The sequence below is a fragment of the Aspergillus japonicus genome (assembly GCF_003184785.1).
Source record: "Aspergillus japonicus CBS 114.51 unplaced genomic scaffold BO86scaffold_60, whole genome shotgun sequence".
NCBI lineage: Eukaryota > Fungi > Ascomycota > Eurotiomycetes > Eurotiales > Aspergillaceae > Aspergillus > Aspergillus japonicus.
Window position 1 is genome coordinate 160,743 of NW_020291697.1, and position 18,482 is coordinate 179,224.

An 18,482-nucleotide genomic window follows, 5' to 3' on the forward strand; every position below is an offset into this window, starting at 1 on the left:
CCACTCGACACACCGCCCAATTACCGCTCGTCGCTCTGTCGAGAGGTCATGCTACTACCTACCGTACTGTAGGTATCAAACGCGAGAATCCACTTTCATAGATACTCAAGCCAATGGGAAGCTTTCCGGTGCGCCCGCGTCGAACGCGACGTGGGGAGCTTCGGAGGCGAGGGGGACAGGATCTAATCAGATCGGATCAGGGATGATGCCCAACGAATTTGTGTCGGCTAGATGGAGTGGCTTGGAATTGGGGTAGTGTCAGGTCATCTAGCCTAGAGGTAGATCTAAACTCTGTGCCATACGGGAGGTTTACCTGTCTCAATTCATAGCCCAGGACTTCGTTCGCAGGTTTGCCAGGAATGGACCCCTCTTTCCTGATACTCGCATCATGTATCATAAATCATCAGTTCAACAGGACCTCACGCTATTCGCTATGTACAACTCCGAGAACTGAACAAGAAAATAGAACCCGGGACAAAAGTCAAGCCCCTTGGAGGTTATAAAACAGCATTCCTCCCTATATAGCCACTGCAATCCACAAACTGCGTATCAAAGGTCATATCAAGCCTCAGAACACAAAGCCTGCCGTGTGCTAGTCGTCTAGCGTAATCACAAAACAGCAGTATTCATATATTACATAAGAGCATCAGTCATTTCACAGGATCTTATCGTCGAATCCGAGACCATAGTCCACTTGCGAGAGCGGATTTCAAGTTGTGTGAATAGTATATGTCAATGCGAGGAAAGATCTCACATGACCACGCAGTCCTTATTCCGGTCTTTGGCGCGCTCTGCAGACCCCGCTGAGATGGAGTTTCCATAGGGTCGCCTTCCAGCCGTGGTTCGTGGGTAAGGCATTTCCGTGGAGTTAACAGCGCTTCGTTGAGGCGCTGGATAAATTGGGCTACTGGCGGCCTGCTCGTATGAAGGTGGCGGGACTTCATCGTCGTGCACAGGACGATGAGTGGTCAAGCGTGTCTGCGAGCGTCGTCCCGAGCCCTGACTTTGTCGCGACGGCTGGCTTCGTGCAGCTGCCGCGTACGAGCCTCCGCTGCCAGTGTTGCTGACGTTGACACCACTGGATGAGCGATCGTGAGCATAGGCTGACTCCCGGGATACACCAGTGGAGGCGTTGGACATGGAGGCGCGATGGGTCGGATTTCTGTCATTGCTAGCAGTGCTTTCTCTCTGTTCCTCTTCCTGATACTGCAGGGACAGGGCGTAAGCGTAGTCAGCGTCCGCCTGTTCCTGAGGAGTGAGATTGGCACTTTGTCGTTCCGGAGGCACTGGTAGAGAGTCTCTCGGATTGCTTGAGGTTCGTGGACCGGAGGGATCAGACGCCCTAGGAGCATCATGGCTGACAGGGCGGAAGTCTCCGGCATAGTAGCTGGTATTTGACCCATTTACGTCAACGAGGCTCTCCCACACGACTTCCGCATGAGAGGCATAGCCGGCGTCGGTGACTAGTGTGAATAACCGACTGAGCTGCGGGTGTTTGTAGAGTGTTGTGAAATGGTCATTGCGGAATAAAATGGACAGTGACCCCGGCTGCAACTTTGCCAGCAATTGATCGAGGCCGAAAGGACTCAGTTGAGTTGCATTTTCCACATCGGTAAACCCGTGGATGGTGTGTATATCTTGCATAGTTTGTTCCTCCTGAGGCGTTAGCGAGCCCCCTTGGATGACCCGATCTTCGAGCTCCTGCATACGAAAGGGAAGAAGCTGAATGTCCTCGTAGAACTGAGCTACCCGGTCCAGGGCTGCATGGGCTTCCGTAGATGGAGGGGCTACCCAGCCATGAATCAATGGTACGCCGAATGTACTATATAACCGGATAACATCGGTCTGTAGAAAAGTGCCAAGGCTATGTTCGGACTCCTGTGGGGTTTGTGAGAATGGGTTGAGTAGGGGGGAAAACAGCCTTCATACCAATGTGAGTCGTGGATTGACATTCATGCCGGTATGTAGCATAGTCAAAAAGCGACTAAGAGCCTCGATGTCCGGAAGCTCATCATTCGGGCCCAAGCATGTTGTGAGCTCGTCAAACAATGCTTCTATCAACAACCCTAAAGAGATCTGCTCCCTAGTCTGTAAAGCCCGTACAATGGGTGGTTGGACTTCTTGCCCTGCTGCACGTAGAACAAGGGCGTTCACTAGTGCTAAAAGAGGACATGGGCCATTCTTATTCTGTACCAGAACTGGCGAGTCGCAGAGGTCGCCTGTCGTGTTCATCCAATGAACATGCCGAATGGAATAGGTCTCGGATCTTTGCTCCTGTTGGCGCTGCATTTCAGTTTCAGTTAATGGAGCCGGTAGTGCCGACTGAGCATGGGTCTCTGCAGTTGGCTCGGATGTCGTTTTCGGTCGTTCCGGTAAAGGTGGACCTGAAAGACGCTTTTGTGGCTGAGACATATCGGGAGATGCGTCCATGATTCCATATTCCGTAGGACCTAATCGGCTTGATTCCCCAATCTGCGAGATTGGAGCATCGTTCACATCGATATGAACATGAGATGAGCCCGTAGCATTGGTATTCAAAGATGCCGGGGTACTAATGCTTCTATCTGGCGACAGCCTGCCTGATTCGTGCAAATGCTGAGCAGGCTGGACTTGCGAATGTGGCGCGGGTTGCGTGGCAGTGTAAGTATGTTCGTCAGCCCACGGGGACGCCTCGTCAGGCTGTTCCAAGAGCGACAAGCGCGCGGTCATCGGAATATAGCCTTCGTCTAAGCAAAGACGCCGTTAGAGCTATTGCCACGGACAGAACGCTCTGGGTAGACCTACCTTGACCTAAGCGGACACTTGCCCCGTCATGTGAGATCGACGATGTTTCACCATATGAAGCACGGGATTGGGGATCTTCCCATGGGTTCGCCCCGGAAGGTGTCCTTGGCTTAAGGAACGGATTATTGGACTGCAGCGGCATAGAAGAATGCTGGCCCGAGTGCGGATCCCATTCGGAGCCATTCCCAGCAGGTTGATGTTGTGGCTGCTGCCACTCGTTTGTAAGGGGTCTTCCATGAGCGCCGGGAGTCAAGACTGTCGGCACACGGGCGACCCTACTACTTTCTGTTGCCTGCGCACCATTTGCAGCCGGCACAGCTGGCGCAGGTTGCGCTAGACCGGAAGAATCATGCGAGCCAAGGTTGAACCTCTCCACGAGCTCATCTGCCCATGCATTTGTGGCATCACCGGGAGAGACCCTGGTTGGAGACTTCTGCGCTTGTTCTAGAGGCATCAGGTCAAATGCCGGTGAAGTGTTGAGGTCGGGGTAGAAGATGGAGTCGGGGGAAGCGGCCCGCTGAGGTTGGGGGGTGCTTTGAGCCCTTCGAGGGCGGGTAAGACGCTTGGGGGACGAGGACGACAATGACTTGGAGGTTGGCGAGGTTTTAGAAGGCAGATAACGAGGGTCTGAGGGATCAAAGGCTTGGCCGAGACTCTGGAGACGTGGCGGAGCTCGTTTTCGCAGGACCATGAAGGCGGGGGGACCGGCCGGGCTCACGGGCGTCAATTGATGAAACGTTGGACAAGCCTGGGGACCAATGAGATCACAGGCAGAATGAGTATGGGCAGAGGTGAGAGGCCAGTGAACTTTAGTTGAGTTGGTGACAAAGAAATGACAGGTGCAGTCAGACACCTTCGATGCATGAATGAATGGATGGATGGATGGATGGATGGATAGATGATGGGAAGGGGAATGCCGACAGCATATGGTTGGAAGCTACCGGGGGGGATGTATACGTAACGGGGGCAGTAGCTCCAAGCCTCGTTACTGGAGCAGTAAACAACTTCAGTCCACGACCATAGTCCTGCGCATTAGACCAGGGATACGGCAGAGAACGGTGCAATTGAATGCGTAAGCTTGAAAGCAGCAGCTGAGAGGGATAGCACGCCAGAACAAGTCGAACGAGGGTCACAGGCACCCGAATTCCCATAGATGAATAGAACGGTTATCGTCGACCTCGGATGGCTGTCAATGGGCGGTGGAGATTCCAAACACCCCAACGCATACAGCCAATTACCGCACGGGGCAGCAATTCGGCTGCCTGGATCTCCTGCGCTGTCCAGGCAATGTGTATTGTATGGTAATGTGGTACACTAATCACTGACACAATCTCCACCTGAAGCACAGCCACTGTACCCACTGTAAAGCCACATACTACAAGCCACGCGATGACGTCGTGGGCTGCTGCCGCCGGCAAACGGAAAAACATCTTTTCCCGCCCACAGCACAGCGCTTACATAACCCCTGCATTATCACAAGCTCGTGGGGTCCGTGCGTTATCGCAGAAAAAAAGTGAAATGAACCCCCCAGATCCAGTAGGCTTATCAGAAGTCTAGCATTGCGACTTAAATTATCTCCTCATTGCGTGTTTGATGCGGGACGGTTGAATTTAGATGTTGATGAATTGAGAAAGCTTCCTGCCCCCCCACCGTCGCCCAGCATGCATTCTTACGTGCGACCGAATCAGTTCGTCGCCTTCAAGCTCCCGTCCGATCAGACGAGGATCCAAAAGATTGTCCCTAATACGTATGCGCGCGCGCCTGCCCCGACTGAGCAAATGGGCTCGATGTCTTTTCGTCCGACACTCTTAGCTGACCGAGAACCTCTGTAGCCAAGTATTCCTGGGCAAATATGGAACGTTCCCCGCCAACCAAATTATCGGCCGTCCCTTCTACCTAACCTTCGACATCCACGAGACCCCCGGCGAGCCCGATAGCACCCACCTGCGCATTGTCTCGGCGGCCGAGCTCCATGCGGAACACCTCATTGCCGAAGGCGAAGGCGACGGCGACGACCAAGAGCCCAGCGACGAGGCGTCGACCATGCGCACAAACCGCGATACGATCGACGATCGCTCAACGCAGAAGTTGACCATCGAGGAGATCGAGGCCCTGAAGAAGGAGAGCACGGGGGCCGGCAAGGAGATCATCGCCAAGCTCCTGGAGTCACATTCGGCGATCGATCAGAAGACGGCGTTCTCGCTGGCGAAATACAAGTTGCGCAAGGAGCGGAAGTACATGAAGCGGTTTACGATCATCCCCCTGGATGTCAGTTATTTGACGAACTATATGCTGCAGGACAAGGAGGCGGCGCGAACTTTGGAGATGCGCGATGAGGCGCTCGGCCTGCTGGGGTGTTGGGGCAACGTGCACCACGGAGGCAGCACCTCCTTCGACATGGAGACCGTGCTGTCGAATCCGAATGGGCGGTACCTGGTCGTTGATGATACCGGTGGCTTGGTGGTCGCAGCTATGGCGGAGAGGATGGGGATCCTCTACCCGCACGATGGAGACTTCGATGACGAGCAGCAGGACGCTCACCAGAACGTGCCGGCAACAACCGGCGCGCAAGGAGAGCACGATGAGGAGGCACAACCCACCGAGGGTGCCCCGTCACGTCGGAATCGTCGCCCGCAGATGTCTGCGCAAGGAAACACCATTACCTTGCTCCATGCAAACAAGCAACCCAACATCAGCCTCCTGAAATACTTCGGTTACGAGGCCGACGACCCGAGCGACTCTCACCCTCTCTACACGAACTTCAAGACTGTCTCCTTCATGCAGCTTCTGGACCCCAACGCAGACAGCATATACGCTCAGGAACCCACGGAGATCCCCGCTGAGGAGCTTTCCACATACAAGTCGAGCAAGCGCAGCGCTTACCACCGCAAGCGTGGTCGGTGGATGCGGGTACGACGAACCGTCGACGAGGCCCGGGCCGGTGGTTTTGATGGCTTGGTGATCGCAACCCTGATGGACCCGAGCAGCGTGCTGAAGTACACGATCCCGCTATTGGCCGGCTCGGCCCCTGTCGCCATATACTCGCCCAATATCGAGCCCCTGACAGAGGTAATGGATTTGTACTCTACCGCAAGAAAGACTGCATTCATCAACCGAAGGCGCGAGTTGGTGGCGCAGAAGGCCACTTCCGATGATTCGGTCGATGTGAAATCTGAGCTCGAGGAAGAATTCCCTCTCGACCCGACCCTGCTACTGGCACCTACCTTGGAGACATCCAGAGTTCGGGTGTGGCAGGTCCTGCCAGGGCGGTCACATCCCCTGATGTCTAGTCGGGGTGGTGCGGACGGCTTCATTTTCCACGGGATTAAAGTTGTTCCCACGCAAGAGCACATTGAGGCAGCAGGTAACCCCAGCCGCAAGAAGAGAAAGGTCGCTCGGTCAGATGAGACCCCGGCAGACAGTGGTGAGGGTGCTGATGTGGAGATGACTGTGTAGATCGTGCTGGATTGCCAATCTCTTGTCGAACCTGTAACATAGAAGCTCTACGAATTACCAGGTCGGAAAGGGTTCAATCCTTTTGTGGAATCTCATGATGTTAATGTCAACATTCGAGTAACCACTCGGAAACTCCTGTTACGGATCTGCGTGACAAGGACGACTTAGTCGGGCCACCCCTGCTGTAAGCTTAGACCAAGACCATGGTTAGGCGTTACCTGGTCACCATAGCGAACCATGTTGATTTTCGCTTTCACAACGCTCATATTCAAATATACATAGAGTAAAGTGACAACACCTCGGCCGCCGTCCTGATGGGTTTGTCACACGCTGACTGGATGGGCGCAAAATCAAAGCAACAAATCTACCTTAGAAGCTCTTTCCCATGAACTTTCTCTTGGTGAAGCTGAGCCACCACTGTAGAAGAGTATATCAGCCAGTGTCCTCCTCATCACCAGCAGATCCAGGAAACATACCTTCGAGGGACCGACACCACCGGGGTATAATCTAGCGTGCAGGCGGATAGCGATCTCCTGTCGCACCTGGGACAGATAACTAGCATACCAACCACATTAGCAGTCAACCCAGACACTAACGCATTGGAGTGATAAGAGACATACGATCTGAGCGTTTCGGCATCCTGACGGTCGCGGGGAGGCTCGAAAGCCTGGTTCAGAGGGAAGGCCACGTCACCGGGGATAGCAAAGTGGTCAAGCGCAACGTTGATCAGAGCCTAGAATGTGCCACTTTCCGTCAGCAAAGCTTCCTTCCTTCAGCCAGACAGCAAAAAGCAATGTCCTCTTTTGGGGGAAAAGCTTCCTAACCTTCTCCGCATCGCGAGCAGCCATCGTTGGCTTCACCTTGCCCAAGCACTCGGTGATGAACAACGTTCCATAGATGAGCATGCGGTCGGCCGGGCCATTGATCTCGAAGTTGCGGAACAGAACATTGGCCCGGAAGAGCGACAGGATCTCGTCGACACAGTCGTAGGACTCGCTATCGGCGGGCACTTCGATATCGGCGTTAGGCGGGAGCGGAGGAAGGGTGTATGCGGGGCCGCGTGTGCGGGTGCGGAGGGGGAGGACGGGGAAATTGCCTGTAGAACAAAGATGAAGTCGATGGGAGTTAGTTGATGTTGATTGGCTTTGCTGCTGCCTTCTCATGGGAGGGGGAGGGTGTTCGTGAAATGCGCCTGGGAGAGGGAAGCGCATTCCGCCATACCTATTACGGGGACATCCCGGTCCTCGAGGAAGATGGAGTGGTAGGCCTAGACCAGTGTCAGGGGGGAAGTGCAATGGAAATAATCATTAGCAGGAGTCCTGCAAAGCTTACAGGCATAATGTGATGATAGAGAAAGAGCAATGAATCCCCTTAGAGCCTGTCTAATGAGGGCTGGCTGTTGATGGGTCAGGAGAACGGCAGTGGGGGGGGTGAGTGAGGGGAGGGAGAAGTGCTGATAGAAGGCGGTGCTGCCAGACTGGCGGGCGGGAGGTTCCTCGTCGTCGCATGTCATCACCCGCCCTGCCGCCTCAGGAGCTCCTCCTCCTCCGCCTTGGGATTTTCCGGCCCCGAACCTCTTTACGCGCTGCGGGATTTCGACGCGTCTGGCCCTTCCCTTGTGTTTTGCTCCGGGATTTACTCTTGAGTTTCCGCAAATCGAATCGATTTCATTTCTAGCACTCATTAGGTATCCAGCAACTCTAGCCCGAGACTCGCAATGTCCGATTACGAGGACGACATGGACGTGGACGCTCCGTCCAAAAACGCGATCCAGTTCAGCTCCGATAACACCAATTCTAAATCCAAAAGACCCGCGGCAGATCTACCAATTGAGGCTCAAGACAACCTTCCCTGGTCCGTTGACCATGTTTTCGACCTGCCATAGTGCTTCTGTTAACTGACTGCTACCAGGGTCGAAAAATACCGACCGAATACTCTCGACGATGTCTCCGGACACCAGGACATTCTAGCCACAATCAACAAATTCGTCGAAGCCAATGTACGCAATAATATCTCCGCAGATCTCTCACTAGCTACTCACCAAGCTTTAGCGTCTCCCCCATCTCCTTCTCTATGGCCCTCCTGGTACGGGCAAAACATCCACTATCCTCGCGCTGGCCAGGCGGATATATGGCAGCAAGAACATGCGACAGATGGTTTTAGAGCTGAATGCCAGTGATGACCGTGGTATTGATGTGGTCCGTGAGCAGATCAAGACGTTTGCCAGTATGTCCACCCACCAACAACTATAGCATGGCGCTCCCAACTTACCCTACGTTTGCTAGGCACCAAGCAGATTTTCTCCATGGCTCCCGCAGCTGCCTCCGGTGGCTCCTCGCTCGCATCTTTCAAACTCATTATTCTTGATGAAGCCGATGCTATGACGGCAACTGCACAGATGGCACTTCGCCGGATTATGGAGCGGTACACCGCCAACACGCGATTCTGCATCATCGCCAACTATACGCACAAACTTTCCCCGGCTCTCCTTTCGCGTTGTACCCGATTCCGATTCAGTCCGTTGAAAGAGCGGGATATCCGAGTCTTGGTGGATCAGGTGATTGAGAAGGAGCAGATCAGCATTCAGCCCGAAGCAGTAGACAGCCTGGTCAAGCTGAGCAAGGGTGACATGCGACGTGCCTTGAACGTCCTTCAGGCTTGCCATGCGAGCAGTACGTCCATGCCCCGATGATAGTCTCGGGAAAGTTCCTTCATACTGACCTTATTAGGTATACCCCTTCCCATGAAGGACGCCCCTCAAGACCAGCCCCGTCCAGAGCCAGAGACGATTACGAATGAAACGATTTACGACTGCATTGCCGCGCCCCATCCCTCTGATATCGAAGAGATCATGCGAACACTTCTTAACACGAGTGATATTACCTCATGTCTCAACACGATTAATACGATTAAGACCAATAAGGGTCTAGCTCTGGCGGACATCCTGTCTGCGTTGGGCGACCAGCTGCAACGGGTAGAAGTCCCCGCACAAACCAGGATTACCTGGCTGGAAGGGCTAGCGGAGATAGAATGGAGGCTGGCGGGAGGAGGTTCCGAGACGATGCAGACAGGCGGATTGGTGGGTGTTGTACGAAACGGCTGTGAGCTGATGGACCGGTAGTCACTCTTGCAGCATCATAAGAAGAATTTATGATCAAATCATTCTATACCACATAAGTCAATTGATCAGAAGAATTCTACAGGACGGTTGATTTGGTATGAGAATTACCTAACGAGCCAATAGCGCCTTGCTGCCGATAAGGCGATTGACAAAATAGGTTAATAAGCCTGGGACTTGCAGTTCCTCCACTTTAATCCTTTCAGGGTCTCTGACTCAGGGTTCAATGTTGGATCCCCGCAGCTGGGGTAGACAACCTATCTTGGGGGTCTTCAGCAGCGCAAGATTTCCCCCGTTCAGCGGTTTGTTAGACTAAGAGTAACGAAGAAACGCATATCGGAATGTCCACTAAAGTCAATTCATCTTTCATCGTTTGTGTCAGTCGATGTCGATAAGAAAAGACGGGATGGAAGCCAAGCCCGCAAGCGGGGAACAAGGCCAAGAGGCGTTTTTGGTCATGATTTCACCATTGGCATCAGATAAGCTCTCCTGGAATTGTTCAATGGCTTCATCGTCGCATTTCCGCGGGACAATACGAGCATTATCTGCAGGATGGCACTTTCCGGGGAGTCATTTCTCCTATCAGTTGCAATTTGTACAGCACCTAAGTTGCAATTGCACCCTAAGACAGGGAAGCAATTTGACCAACCAATTCCGATTCTCCTGCCAAGTAATCATGTTGTCTAGGACCCTTCCGATCTGTAGGGTTTAGCTCCTATTCCTTTGGTTTTTTTTCCCCTGCGGACCCCGCCGTGGTCGAGGCGAATCAATCTCATGATAAAGTCCTGCTCCGCGGCAGACGCCGGGCTGGCTGGCCGTCGGCCGTGGTTCTTTTCTCTTATAGACTGGTCTGGCTGCTACCTTCCCCTCATTCTACTCCTCTCCTTCTCCTCTAATCCTCCTCTCGATTCTCTCCCCAGAGTTGGAGACCTCGTGGCAGTCAACTTTCATCATGCGGTCCTCTACCCAGCAGTCTAGTTTCATGCTTGCCTTGGTGGCTATGCCTTTGGCCCTGCCAGTATCAGCAGAGAGGATCCTCGGGGCTTATGTCTTCGCTCGTCACGGAGATCGGACCGCTAAGGTGTTGAAGAACACGGAGCTGACTGATCTGGGCTACAGTGAGGTCTATCAGACAGGCAGCTACTGGCGCAGCCGGTATCTTGACTCGAATTCGTCTCTCCAGATCCAGGGGATCAACGAGGATATTGTCAAGTTGACCCAAATCAGTGTCTCGTCGCCCTCCGACGATGTGCTTCAAAACTCGGCCACGGGCTTCCTCCAGGGTGTCTACCCTCCCGTCGGCTCGTCGGCGAACCAGACCCTGGCTAATGGCAGCACTGTCGATTCTCCCCTCAACGGATACCAGCTGATTCCCATCTCCCTCACCGAGACTAACTCGAATAGTGAGGACACAGCCTGGCTGCAAAGCTCAACTGAGTGCCAGAACGCCGAGGTCAGCAGCAACAACTACTATTCCTCGGCACTGTACAATTCGCTACACTCCTCCACCCAGGACTTCTATCAGTCCCTGTCCTCTTTGCTGAACGGGACCTTCTCCGACTCCCAGATGAGCTTCAAGAACGCTTACACGATCTTCGACTACCTCAATGTTGGGTACATCCACAACACCACCAATGTCCCCACTGAGGAACAACTCCACCAGGCCCTCCTCCTGGCCAACATTGAGCAGTACAACTTGGCCTACAACTCCTCGGACACCATCCGCGCCATCGCAGGGGCAATCCTCGCCGGAGACGTGCTCACCGGCCTGAACGAAACCATCTCCTCCAAGGGCAAATCCAAGCTGAACATCCAGTTCGGCTCCTACGGCACTTTCATGTCCTACTTTGGACTTGCGCAGTTGCCCGCTGCGGACGTCGACTTCACGGGCATCCCTGACTACGCTTCCTCCATGGCATGGGAGCTGGTGACCAACTCGACGGACTCGTTCCCTTCGACCTCCGACATCAGCGTGCGCTTCGTGTTCCACAACGGAACGCTCTCATCCGGCTCGCCGACCGAGTACTCGCTCTTTGGCAAGTCCAGCTCAACCATCTCCTGGTCGGAGTTCTCCGAGCTCTCGAGCAAGATCGCCGTCACCTCGACCAAGCAGTGGTGCAGTGTTTGCGGCAACACCGATGGAGAATGTGCGGCCTATTCGACTAGCTCGAACACCACCACCACGACTACTTCGTCGCAGTCGAAGAGTGACGGTGGAGTCTCCAGGCCCGTGGCCGGTGTCATCGGTGCGATGGTGACTCTAGCGGTGATCCTTGGTCTTGAGGCACTGTTCCTCCTGGCTGGTGGATTCCGCATCACCAAGAAGCGCGCTCCTGCTGCTGCGGCCGCCGCTGCTGATGCTGAGAAATAAGGTCAATGAGAGATGTAGATGTCTAGGTCCAGCGCTTGGATTCTAATGAGGGACGATTTACGGTATGACAGTGGATTGGGTGATCTTCATGCAGCAATAATAGCATCCGCAGATAATGAACAAGAATTTTGCTGTTGCAAGTCAATATCCACTTCTATCTTCAATAAGAATTTCCCATTCAGAGTCTAAATAAATGCACATGAGGCATAGAAACCTCGATCCCGCCTCTCGATATAGATAGACCCTGGTTAGGAACTTCCGCAGCTATACTTATGACCGTCTAGTTTTAAGGTGAAAACTATCATTACAGTCAGCTCGTGGCTGAATCAGCTATCTCTGATCTGAAGCATGTAAATCGATATAAAGATGAGCCACAACCACTATATCCATGATATAACTATAGCAAGATCAATTGATTCAAGCGAAAGTTGGAGACCGTGGCCGTGGGTAGGGCGGAGTAGAAGCGTGACGTGACGTGACGCAGCCGAAAGTTTCCCGGGAAAGCTTCCGCTTCGTCTTGACCTTCATTTCCTATCCCCATCAACCTCTCTCTCTCCGCGGCTTAACCCAATTCCCACCTCACCGCGGGGTGCAGCAAGCCCACGAACCACATCCTCCCCATCGCATACACCTACTGCGCTATATCCATCCGCCCACCTTATACACGCAACCTGACCCAACCACACGCACCATCATTCCCGTCTGCGCCGGAAATCAACCCTTCTCTTTAAACCCTGTCACCCACTCTCACCCTCACACCAACTCCCACCAAACCCCCAAACCTGCCCAAAATGTCAACCCACTACAACACCGAACCCCCCGCCACGGCCACAGCAACCCTGCACACGACCCTGGGCCCAATCCACCTCTCCCTCTTCGGCGCACAGACCCCGCTCACAACGCGCAACTTCCTCCAACACGTCGCGGACGACTACTACACGGGGACGATCTTCCACCGGGTGGCGCCGGGGTTCGTGATCCAGGGCGGGGACCCGACGGGCACGGGCGCGGGCGGCACGTCCATCTACGAGGAAGCCGAGTTCGAGACGGACCCGGAGGCGCGCGACCCCACCGAGAAGATTGTGCTGCGCGATGAGCTGCACAGCCGGCTGCGGTTCAACCGGCGCGGGCTCGTGGGGATGGCCAAGAGCGAGGACGGGACGTACGGCAGCCAGTTCTTCATCACCCTGGCGAACACGGAGCGGGAGCTGAACGGGCAGTGCACGCTGTTCGGGCGCGTGGAGGGGGACAGTATCTTCACGGTGCTCAAGATCGCGGAGGCGGAGGTCGTGGCCGGCACGGAACGGCCGGTGTATCCGGTCAAAGTGACGGGGTGTGAGGTCGGGGAGTTGGGGAGGTTTGCGGGGAAGGTGGTTCTGAATCGGAGGAGGGTGGCGGCTGCTGCGCCAGCAACAGCAGGAGGGGCGGGGGAGAAGGAGAAGGGTAAGGGTGGTGCGAAGAAGAAGAGCAAGAAGCCGAAGAAGACGCTGTTGAGTTTCGCCGGTGGGGATGGGGATGATGGCGAGGAGGATGGCGAGGAGGAAGGGATTCCCGTGCGAGCGGCGAAACCGAAGTACAACGCTGCGCTGGTCACCGATGCAGCAGCACCCTCCTCGTCGACGAAGAAGCTACATGACCCAGACCTGAAAGACGACTCACCACCCCGCACCAAACGACCTCCTCCACCAGCAGCATCGAGCATACTACCACCACAACCAGCACAACAGCCCACGCGCAAACCCAGCACCCCCGACCCATCCACCCAACTCCCCCTCCCCGACCCGGAATCCCCAACCTCCTCCCCCGAACCCACCCCCGCAGCCCCCAAACAAACCAAACTCGACCGCACGAATGCCGAAATCGAAGCCGTCATGGCCTCGATGCGCCGCAGCACCGCCCCGGTCCACGATCCCTCCACGCACAAGAAATCCGCCCTGGAAGCCATGATCCCCTCCACCGCCATCCGGGGCCGCCGGCGCCCTGCCCCCGGCAGCAGCAGCACTGCCTCCGGAACAAGCGGCGGCAGCGCCAACGGAATCACCGGCTTCTCCAGCAGCAACTCCGCCGACGCCCAAGCGCTGAAGATGTTCAACGCCTTCAAGGCCAAGCTCGAAAACGCGGACTCCGTCGCCCCGTCCGCCGCCACCAAACCAAGCAGCAAACCCACCCCCCATGCACCCGCGAAAGCAGCAGCAGCAGCAGCAGAAGAAGAAGAGGGAAACGAAGACGAAGAAGCCCAACTATGCGACCTGCACTTCATCGCGAACTGCCAATCGTGCCAATCGTGGAACGAGAACCCGGACCCGGACGCCGCCGACGAGAACCCTGACGCAGCAGCAGCAGCAACAGCAGCAGCAGCCGGCGACCCGGACAATGATCGCGGGTGGCTGACGCACCAGCTGCGGTTCGGGAAGGATACGCTGGGCAAGGATCTGAATTGGAAGAAGGCGCACCCGGAGGACGTGGATTCGTTGATGGTGATCGATCCCCGCGAGAAGGAGCGGGAGATTGTGGCCGCCGCCTCCTCGTCGTCGGGGAAGAAGAGAGGGTTGGAGCGGGATCGGGAGCGGGAGCGGAAGCGTGGCCGGGTTGGGGATCTGGAGTGGGAGAGGGAGAGGGAGCGGAGGCGCTAGCCCCTTTTTCACTTTACACAGAATATAAGGTAGTCCTTGGTATGTACAATACTGGGTGTATGTAGGTGCTGGGCTGAGTGCTGGATCTGTACACATTATTCGGTGATTCCTGTATGTTGGAAATGAGATCTAGTAAGGAATCTATTATATATGGATCCACTATCTTGGATTCAAGGCAAGGGTAACTGATCATGAGGGGGTTGCTAATGTGCACAGCATGGCCATTGATCCAGACACTCTGGAACATGAGCAATGGCTTGTACATGCCACAATCAGTAGCATTGGTTTTCTAAGGGAGTATCTGTGATTTACTGTTTGTTCTGGTATGTTTAACAGAAATGCAAGCAACCGGTCACACACACCGCTCTCATGAGAATTCATTACTATATTATGGCCCAGAAAGGAAATTCTACCAATGCCACTGCATGGGAAGATTGATCGGCTAGACATCGGAAGCAGACCAAACTAGCTAACATTTTTCTTTCGCCAAATATGAACAAGTTGATCTTTTCCAGGCCATATCCCTCCGGTTTGGTTCTTTTTGTTGGTGGGTCATCACAACATAATAGATAAAAAACATAGATTCTAGTTTGAGGAATCGAAGGGCAGTGGTGGAAGGGTGGGGAAAGGGGAAAGGGGAAAGGGGAAAGGGGGGAGGGGGAGTCAAAAGGCAGTGGGCCTTAGTACCTGATACACATTGGTAGACGGAGAGACTAAAAGATAGGAAAAGCAAAGAAAGTAGAATGCATTTTCCTCATAGACTTCGCGACTCAGTCTTGCGGAGACTGCCCACGTATACGTGCACTTGCATCTCACTTCTATCTCGCTCCCTTGTCCTTTTTTTTGGGCAGTCAAGCTTGGTCGGTGCCCGACCTCCGTTAGTAGAATATCATCAAAGTCGGAAATCAAGCCTTCTTGCGCCGTTTCACGCCGCTACCAAGACCCTTACCTCCCGGAGCATCGTTGCCCGTGTCTAGCCCACCGTACTGTAAGCTCTCGTCCACAGTGTTAGCAGGGCTGGTGGCATCGCTGTCAGGCAAAGATTCAACTCTGCTAGCGTCTTTGCCGTTAGGAAGCGGCCCATCCGCCCCGATGCCGGCGTGAAGGTCATTTCCGCCGTACCCGCTCCCATCGAATCCATGGTAGAAGCCAGGATTGTGTGGTGGGGGATTGGCTCCGCCGAAGAGATCATTATCAGCGGGGAGATTGTCGAAGTCGAACAACTCGTTCGCGTCCTTGATCCCACCATCATTGGGACCGGCGGTAACCACCGGGTCCGCCGCGGTTGTGGCTGGCACGGACCCGGCCGGATCGCCATAACCTAAGCTAGCTTTATTATGTTCCAAATCTCCAATATCCGTGAAGTAGTCGTTATTGAAGATAGTATCAAGGTCAAGTGGGGGAGGGGGCGCACTGCCATCTATGCTGATTCCGGGTATGGTGCCCGTAGGGCTGAGGGGTTGTAAGAGGTTGGTCAGGTTCTGCACAGAGCGATCTTGCTCGGCCTGCATCTTGACCAGGTTGTCGATCTCCGCACGTGTATTGGCCAGCCGACCGGAATAGTTGTGCGGCATCGGCGGAGGCGTCGGGGTGACCAAGGCGTTATTTGGAGACGATGCACCATTGACTCCACCGGAGCCTGTCTCATGGGCCATGAGGCGAAGCATATCGGCGCGTTGGCTGGGGGTAAGTGGCGAGTTACCGCCCGAAGTCTCGAGCGATGACAAAACATTCGGGAAGTCGGCGAAACTCGTTGGCATACCGTTTCGGGCGTTGGAATTTTGAATGACTGACATGATGTCCCGCTGGGGTACATGAGACCCTGGAGGCGGTTGCGCCTCCTTCTGCCGAGGACTGTTGTCGTATACCTCTTCGACATGTCCCGGATGAGAGGCGCTGGCTTGCCGGCCATGACCGCGCGAATGTGAACGGTCATAGGTAGTGGAAGCTGGGGACAAGGTCGTGGCACGGCCCTGACGGTCTGGCCCCGGAGGAGCCTTGAGCAGGAGCTGCTGTTTTTTCAGCGACCGCGGTCCCGTTGGGCTGGTCAGGTCGGTAGGCCCGAGAGACCCGAGTGAGTAATCGTCCATGTCAACGATATTGCCATGCTCCTGGGAGATGGCCCCAGCAAACGAATTCGCTAGATTTTGCGGTCCTTCCTGCCCTTGCAGACTGCGATTGTAGACTGTCGCCAAGAACGTCAAAATCGCGTTGATGGAGTTCTCGTGCCTGGTGTGCTGCTCTTGGAAGTTGGCTGCCTGCGCATACAGTTGCTCATGTTCCCTCCGCAGTTTGGTGATGGTGTTGGAGATGATCTGCTGTTGTTGGCGAATCGCTTGCAACTCTCTATACACCCCCGCGAGTTGATCCTTCGGCATGAGGCTCCCCGTGATCAAGGACAGCTGGCGGTTGCGCGATCGATCATCTCGTGCAGGTCCCAAGGCATCATCCACGTACTCGTCATTATCATTTTCCTCAATCTCTTCCGTCTTCACCCGCACATTGCCCTTGCCCGCCTTGCTGCCCTGCCCGGCTGCGTTTTTAGGTTTCTGAATCAACCACAACAAGTCGGGGTGACCGCGCTTGAAGTATGGATTCGCATATTCGCTGGGGCTCTTATTCTTCCGTTCGCTGGCGCGCATGGAATTGTCAGAGAGCCCCACCTTCTTGTGGAAGCCGTACATGTTCAACTGGCGAACAAAAGAAGCGTAGTTGTTGTGCTTGAATAGCTCCGGAATCAAAGTCTTCGCAAATTCATCTTCGTCCATCACAATGAAAGAGTTGCCGTCATCCGACCATCGAATCAGATCGGTGTTTTTGGACTCATCCAGAAAACTGCAGCCATGGTTAGTCACGCATCGCCTTGAATATTTGAGTTACTTTTCCGGGGGGAGCGTACCTGCTCAGTTTCTGAACGAAAGGAGGGATCTGTTTTCGTTTGGCCTGAACTTCTCTCTTCGCGACCATCGCGCGCTCATACAACTCACTGAGGCTCTCCCCCCATCCACCGGACTCGCCAGAGCCACTGCCATGGTCCGAGAAAGAGGCCGACGTCTGGTCATACCCGCGACTGCGGTTGACCAATTGAGTGGGGGTCTGGCGCCGGGCAAGCTGGCCGGAAGCCGTCACTGTGGAGGCCGGGACATCTGAGTTCGAGGTGTACGCCGCCGGGTTGTAAGAGCTCGCATCAGGGTAGGACGGGCTGGAGACGTTGGAGGACGGATTCTGACCCCATTGCAGGAATTGGTCGTTCGACAGCTGGTTGCCGGGATTTTGAGGATAATTCGTGAGCGGGCCAAGTTGCGGGTGCACGATGGGAGATGTGCCAGGAGCTGGTCGTTTGCGGGTGATTCCTTGAGGGCTCATCACAGGCGACTGAGCGACCTACGGACGGTCGGTCGGGCAAGCGAGTATTGTGGAGAGAGGAGTTTTTTTTTTCTGGTTTTGATCGATTCGCGTGTTCCGTCGTGCTCAGGGATGGGGCAGGATAAAAAGTCCGAGAAATAAGCGATCAGCGAGGGAGGAACGACTCGCTGCTCGGGATCTGCTGGGTGGGCGAATGGCGGGGGATAAGCGGGCGGGTGTTCACTTGCTGGCACGGCTGGCTGATTCGGGAAATCGCAAAACCAAGGACAGTCATAGACGTCGTGGGGAGGGGCGAAGGTATATAATCCCAGAGCTATATCACTCGAAGGATAGGATAAACAAGGAACAGAGCAGGAGGAGAGGAGGAGGAGCAGTGGACAAGGGTGGATGGAGAACGCAAGTGTCAACGGCGGAGACGCGACGGGCGCCGCCGCAGACGCTAGATGGAGTAGTTGCAAGAAATGAACGCGAAAGGCGGGAGTCAGGCAATAGGCGGGTACGGCTCGATTGAGAACAATCGGTTGGTTTGCACTGTTTCTCACAGACGCAGAGAAAGGAAAGTTGTAGGAAACGATGGCAGGGCGACTGTAGTAGACAGACAGACAGACAGACAGAACTCGAACCAGTTGGGTCGCAGAGGGTCGCAGAGGGTCGCAGAGGGGGAGACACGGCGGGCGGGCGCAGGGAAAGCCAAAAGCACCAGCGCTGCACAATAAAGTACGCACTGGCAGGAGTAGTAGTAGTAGTAGTAATA

At 54.8% G+C, this 18,482-nt stretch overlaps 7 protein-coding genes across 7 annotated transcripts; 4 read left to right on the forward strand and 3 right to left on the reverse strand.

Annotated features, from left to right (window-relative positions):
• Positions 1 to 373: 373 nt before the first annotated feature.
• On the reverse strand, positions 374 to 3,902 carry BO86DRAFT_345679 (uncharacterized protein). Its single transcript, XM_025669219.1, has 3 exons — positions 2,785 to 3,902; positions 1,930 to 2,726; positions 374 to 1,878 (listed from the first exon to the last, which is right to left on the reverse strand). Exons 1-3 carry the CDS (start codon positions 3,473 to 3,475, stop codon positions 751 to 753), a joined length of 2,616 nt encoding a protein of 871 aa, XP_025524174.1. The 5' UTR covers positions 3,476 to 3,902; the 3' UTR covers positions 374 to 750.
• A 421-nt stretch (positions 3,903 to 4,323) lies between these two features.
• trm6 (tRNA 1-methyladenosine methyltransferase subunit GCD10) lies at positions 4,324 to 6,378 on the forward strand. The gene is made up of 2 exons (XM_025669220.1): positions 4,324 to 4,531; positions 4,617 to 6,378. Exons 1-2 carry the CDS (start codon positions 4,446 to 4,448, stop codon positions 6,238 to 6,240), a joined length of 1,710 nt encoding a protein of 569 aa, XP_025524175.1. The 5' UTR covers positions 4,324 to 4,445; the 3' UTR covers positions 6,241 to 6,378.
• A 101-nt stretch (positions 6,379 to 6,479) lies between these two features.
• On the reverse strand, positions 6,480 to 7,696 carry BO86DRAFT_391962 (actin-related protein 2/3 complex subunit 3). The gene is made up of 6 exons (XM_025672708.1): positions 7,573 to 7,696; positions 7,462 to 7,507; positions 7,065 to 7,336; positions 6,861 to 6,973; positions 6,717 to 6,795; positions 6,480 to 6,657 (listed from the first exon to the last, which is right to left on the reverse strand). Exons 1-6 carry the CDS (start codon positions 7,576 to 7,578, stop codon positions 6,610 to 6,612), a joined length of 564 nt encoding a protein of 187 aa, XP_025524176.1. The 5' UTR covers positions 7,579 to 7,696; the 3' UTR covers positions 6,480 to 6,609.
• A 120-nt stretch (positions 7,697 to 7,816) lies between these two features.
• On the forward strand, positions 7,817 to 9,403 carry BO86DRAFT_369092 (replication factor C subunit 3). The gene is made up of 5 exons (XM_025670227.1): positions 7,817 to 8,094; positions 8,152 to 8,239; positions 8,292 to 8,466; positions 8,526 to 8,912; positions 8,970 to 9,403. The coding sequence occupies exons 1-5, from the start codon at positions 7,958 to 7,960 to the stop codon at positions 9,359 to 9,361; spliced, it is 1,179 nt and encodes a 392-aa protein (XP_025524177.1). The 5' UTR covers positions 7,817 to 7,957; the 3' UTR covers positions 9,362 to 9,403.
• An 884-nt stretch (positions 9,404 to 10,287) lies between these two features.
• Positions 10,288 to 11,977, forward strand: BO86DRAFT_391964 (histidine acid phosphatase). The gene has a single exon (XM_025672709.1). The coding sequence runs from the start codon at positions 10,311 to 10,313 to the stop codon at positions 11,727 to 11,729; it is 1,419 nt and encodes a 472-aa protein (XP_025524178.1). The 5' UTR covers positions 10,288 to 10,310; the 3' UTR covers positions 11,730 to 11,977.
• Positions 11,978 to 12,128: 151 nt separating this feature from the next.
• cwc27 (putative peptidyl-prolyl cis-trans isomerase) lies at positions 12,129 to 14,350 on the forward strand (the record flags this gene model as incomplete). Its single annotated transcript, XM_025669221.1, has 1 exon — positions 12,129 to 14,350. A coding segment is annotated over exon 1 (1,830 nt), but the record flags the coding sequence as incomplete, so codon positions are not given.
• A 917-nt stretch (positions 14,351 to 15,267) lies between these two features.
• BO86DRAFT_321190 (heat shock factor family protein) lies at positions 15,268 to 17,728 on the reverse strand (the record flags this gene model as incomplete). Its single annotated transcript, XM_025668333.1, has 2 exons — positions 15,268 to 17,197; positions 17,262 to 17,728. The coding sequence occupies 2 exons, from the start codon at positions 17,726 to 17,728 to the stop codon at positions 15,268 to 15,270; spliced, it is 2,397 nt and encodes a 798-aa protein (XP_025524180.1).
• Between the last annotated feature and the right edge of the window lie 754 nt (positions 17,729 to 18,482).

Coding starts and splice junctions, on each gene's coding strand:
- BO86DRAFT_345679 (XM_025669219.1), bottom strand. CDS start 3,475: ATGGTCCTGCGAAAACGAGCTCCGCCACGTCTCCAGAGTCTCGGCCAA. Junction 2,727..2,784: donor AAGTGTCCGCTTAGGTCAAG/GTAGGTCTACCC, acceptor GTCTTTGCTTAG/ACGAAGGCTATATTCCGATG. Junction 1,879..1,929: donor TCAATCCACGACTCACATTG/GTATGAAGGCTG, acceptor CAAACCCCACAG/GAGTCCGAACATAGCCTTGG.
- trm6 (XM_025669220.1), top strand. CDS start 4,446: ATGCATTCTTACGTGCGACCGAATCAGTTCGTCGCCTTCAAGCTCCCG. Junction 4,532..4,616: donor CAAAAGATTGTCCCTAATAC/GTATGCGCGCGC, acceptor GAACCTCTGTAG/CCAAGTATTCCTGGGCAAAT.
- BO86DRAFT_391962 (XM_025672708.1), bottom strand. Junction 6,974..7,064: donor CTGCTCGCGATGCGGAGAAG/GTTAGGAAGCTT, acceptor GGCACATTCTAG/GCTCTGATCAACGTTGCGCT. Junction 6,796..6,860: donor GATGCCGAAACGCTCAGATC/GTATGTCTCTTA, acceptor TTGGTATGCTAG/TTATCTGTCCCAGGTGCGAC.
- BO86DRAFT_369092 (XM_025670227.1), top strand. CDS start 7,958: ATGTCCGATTACGAGGACGACATGGACGTGGACGCTCCGTCCAAAAAC. Junction 8,095..8,151: donor GCTCAAGACAACCTTCCCTG/GTCCGTTGACCA, acceptor GACTGCTACCAG/GGTCGAAAAATACCGACCGA. Junction 8,240..8,291: donor ACAAATTCGTCGAAGCCAAT/GTACGCAATAAT, acceptor ACCAAGCTTTAG/CGTCTCCCCCATCTCCTTCT.
- BO86DRAFT_391964 (XM_025672709.1), top strand. CDS start 10,311: ATGCGGTCCTCTACCCAGCAGTCTAGTTTCATGCTTGCCTTGGTGGCT.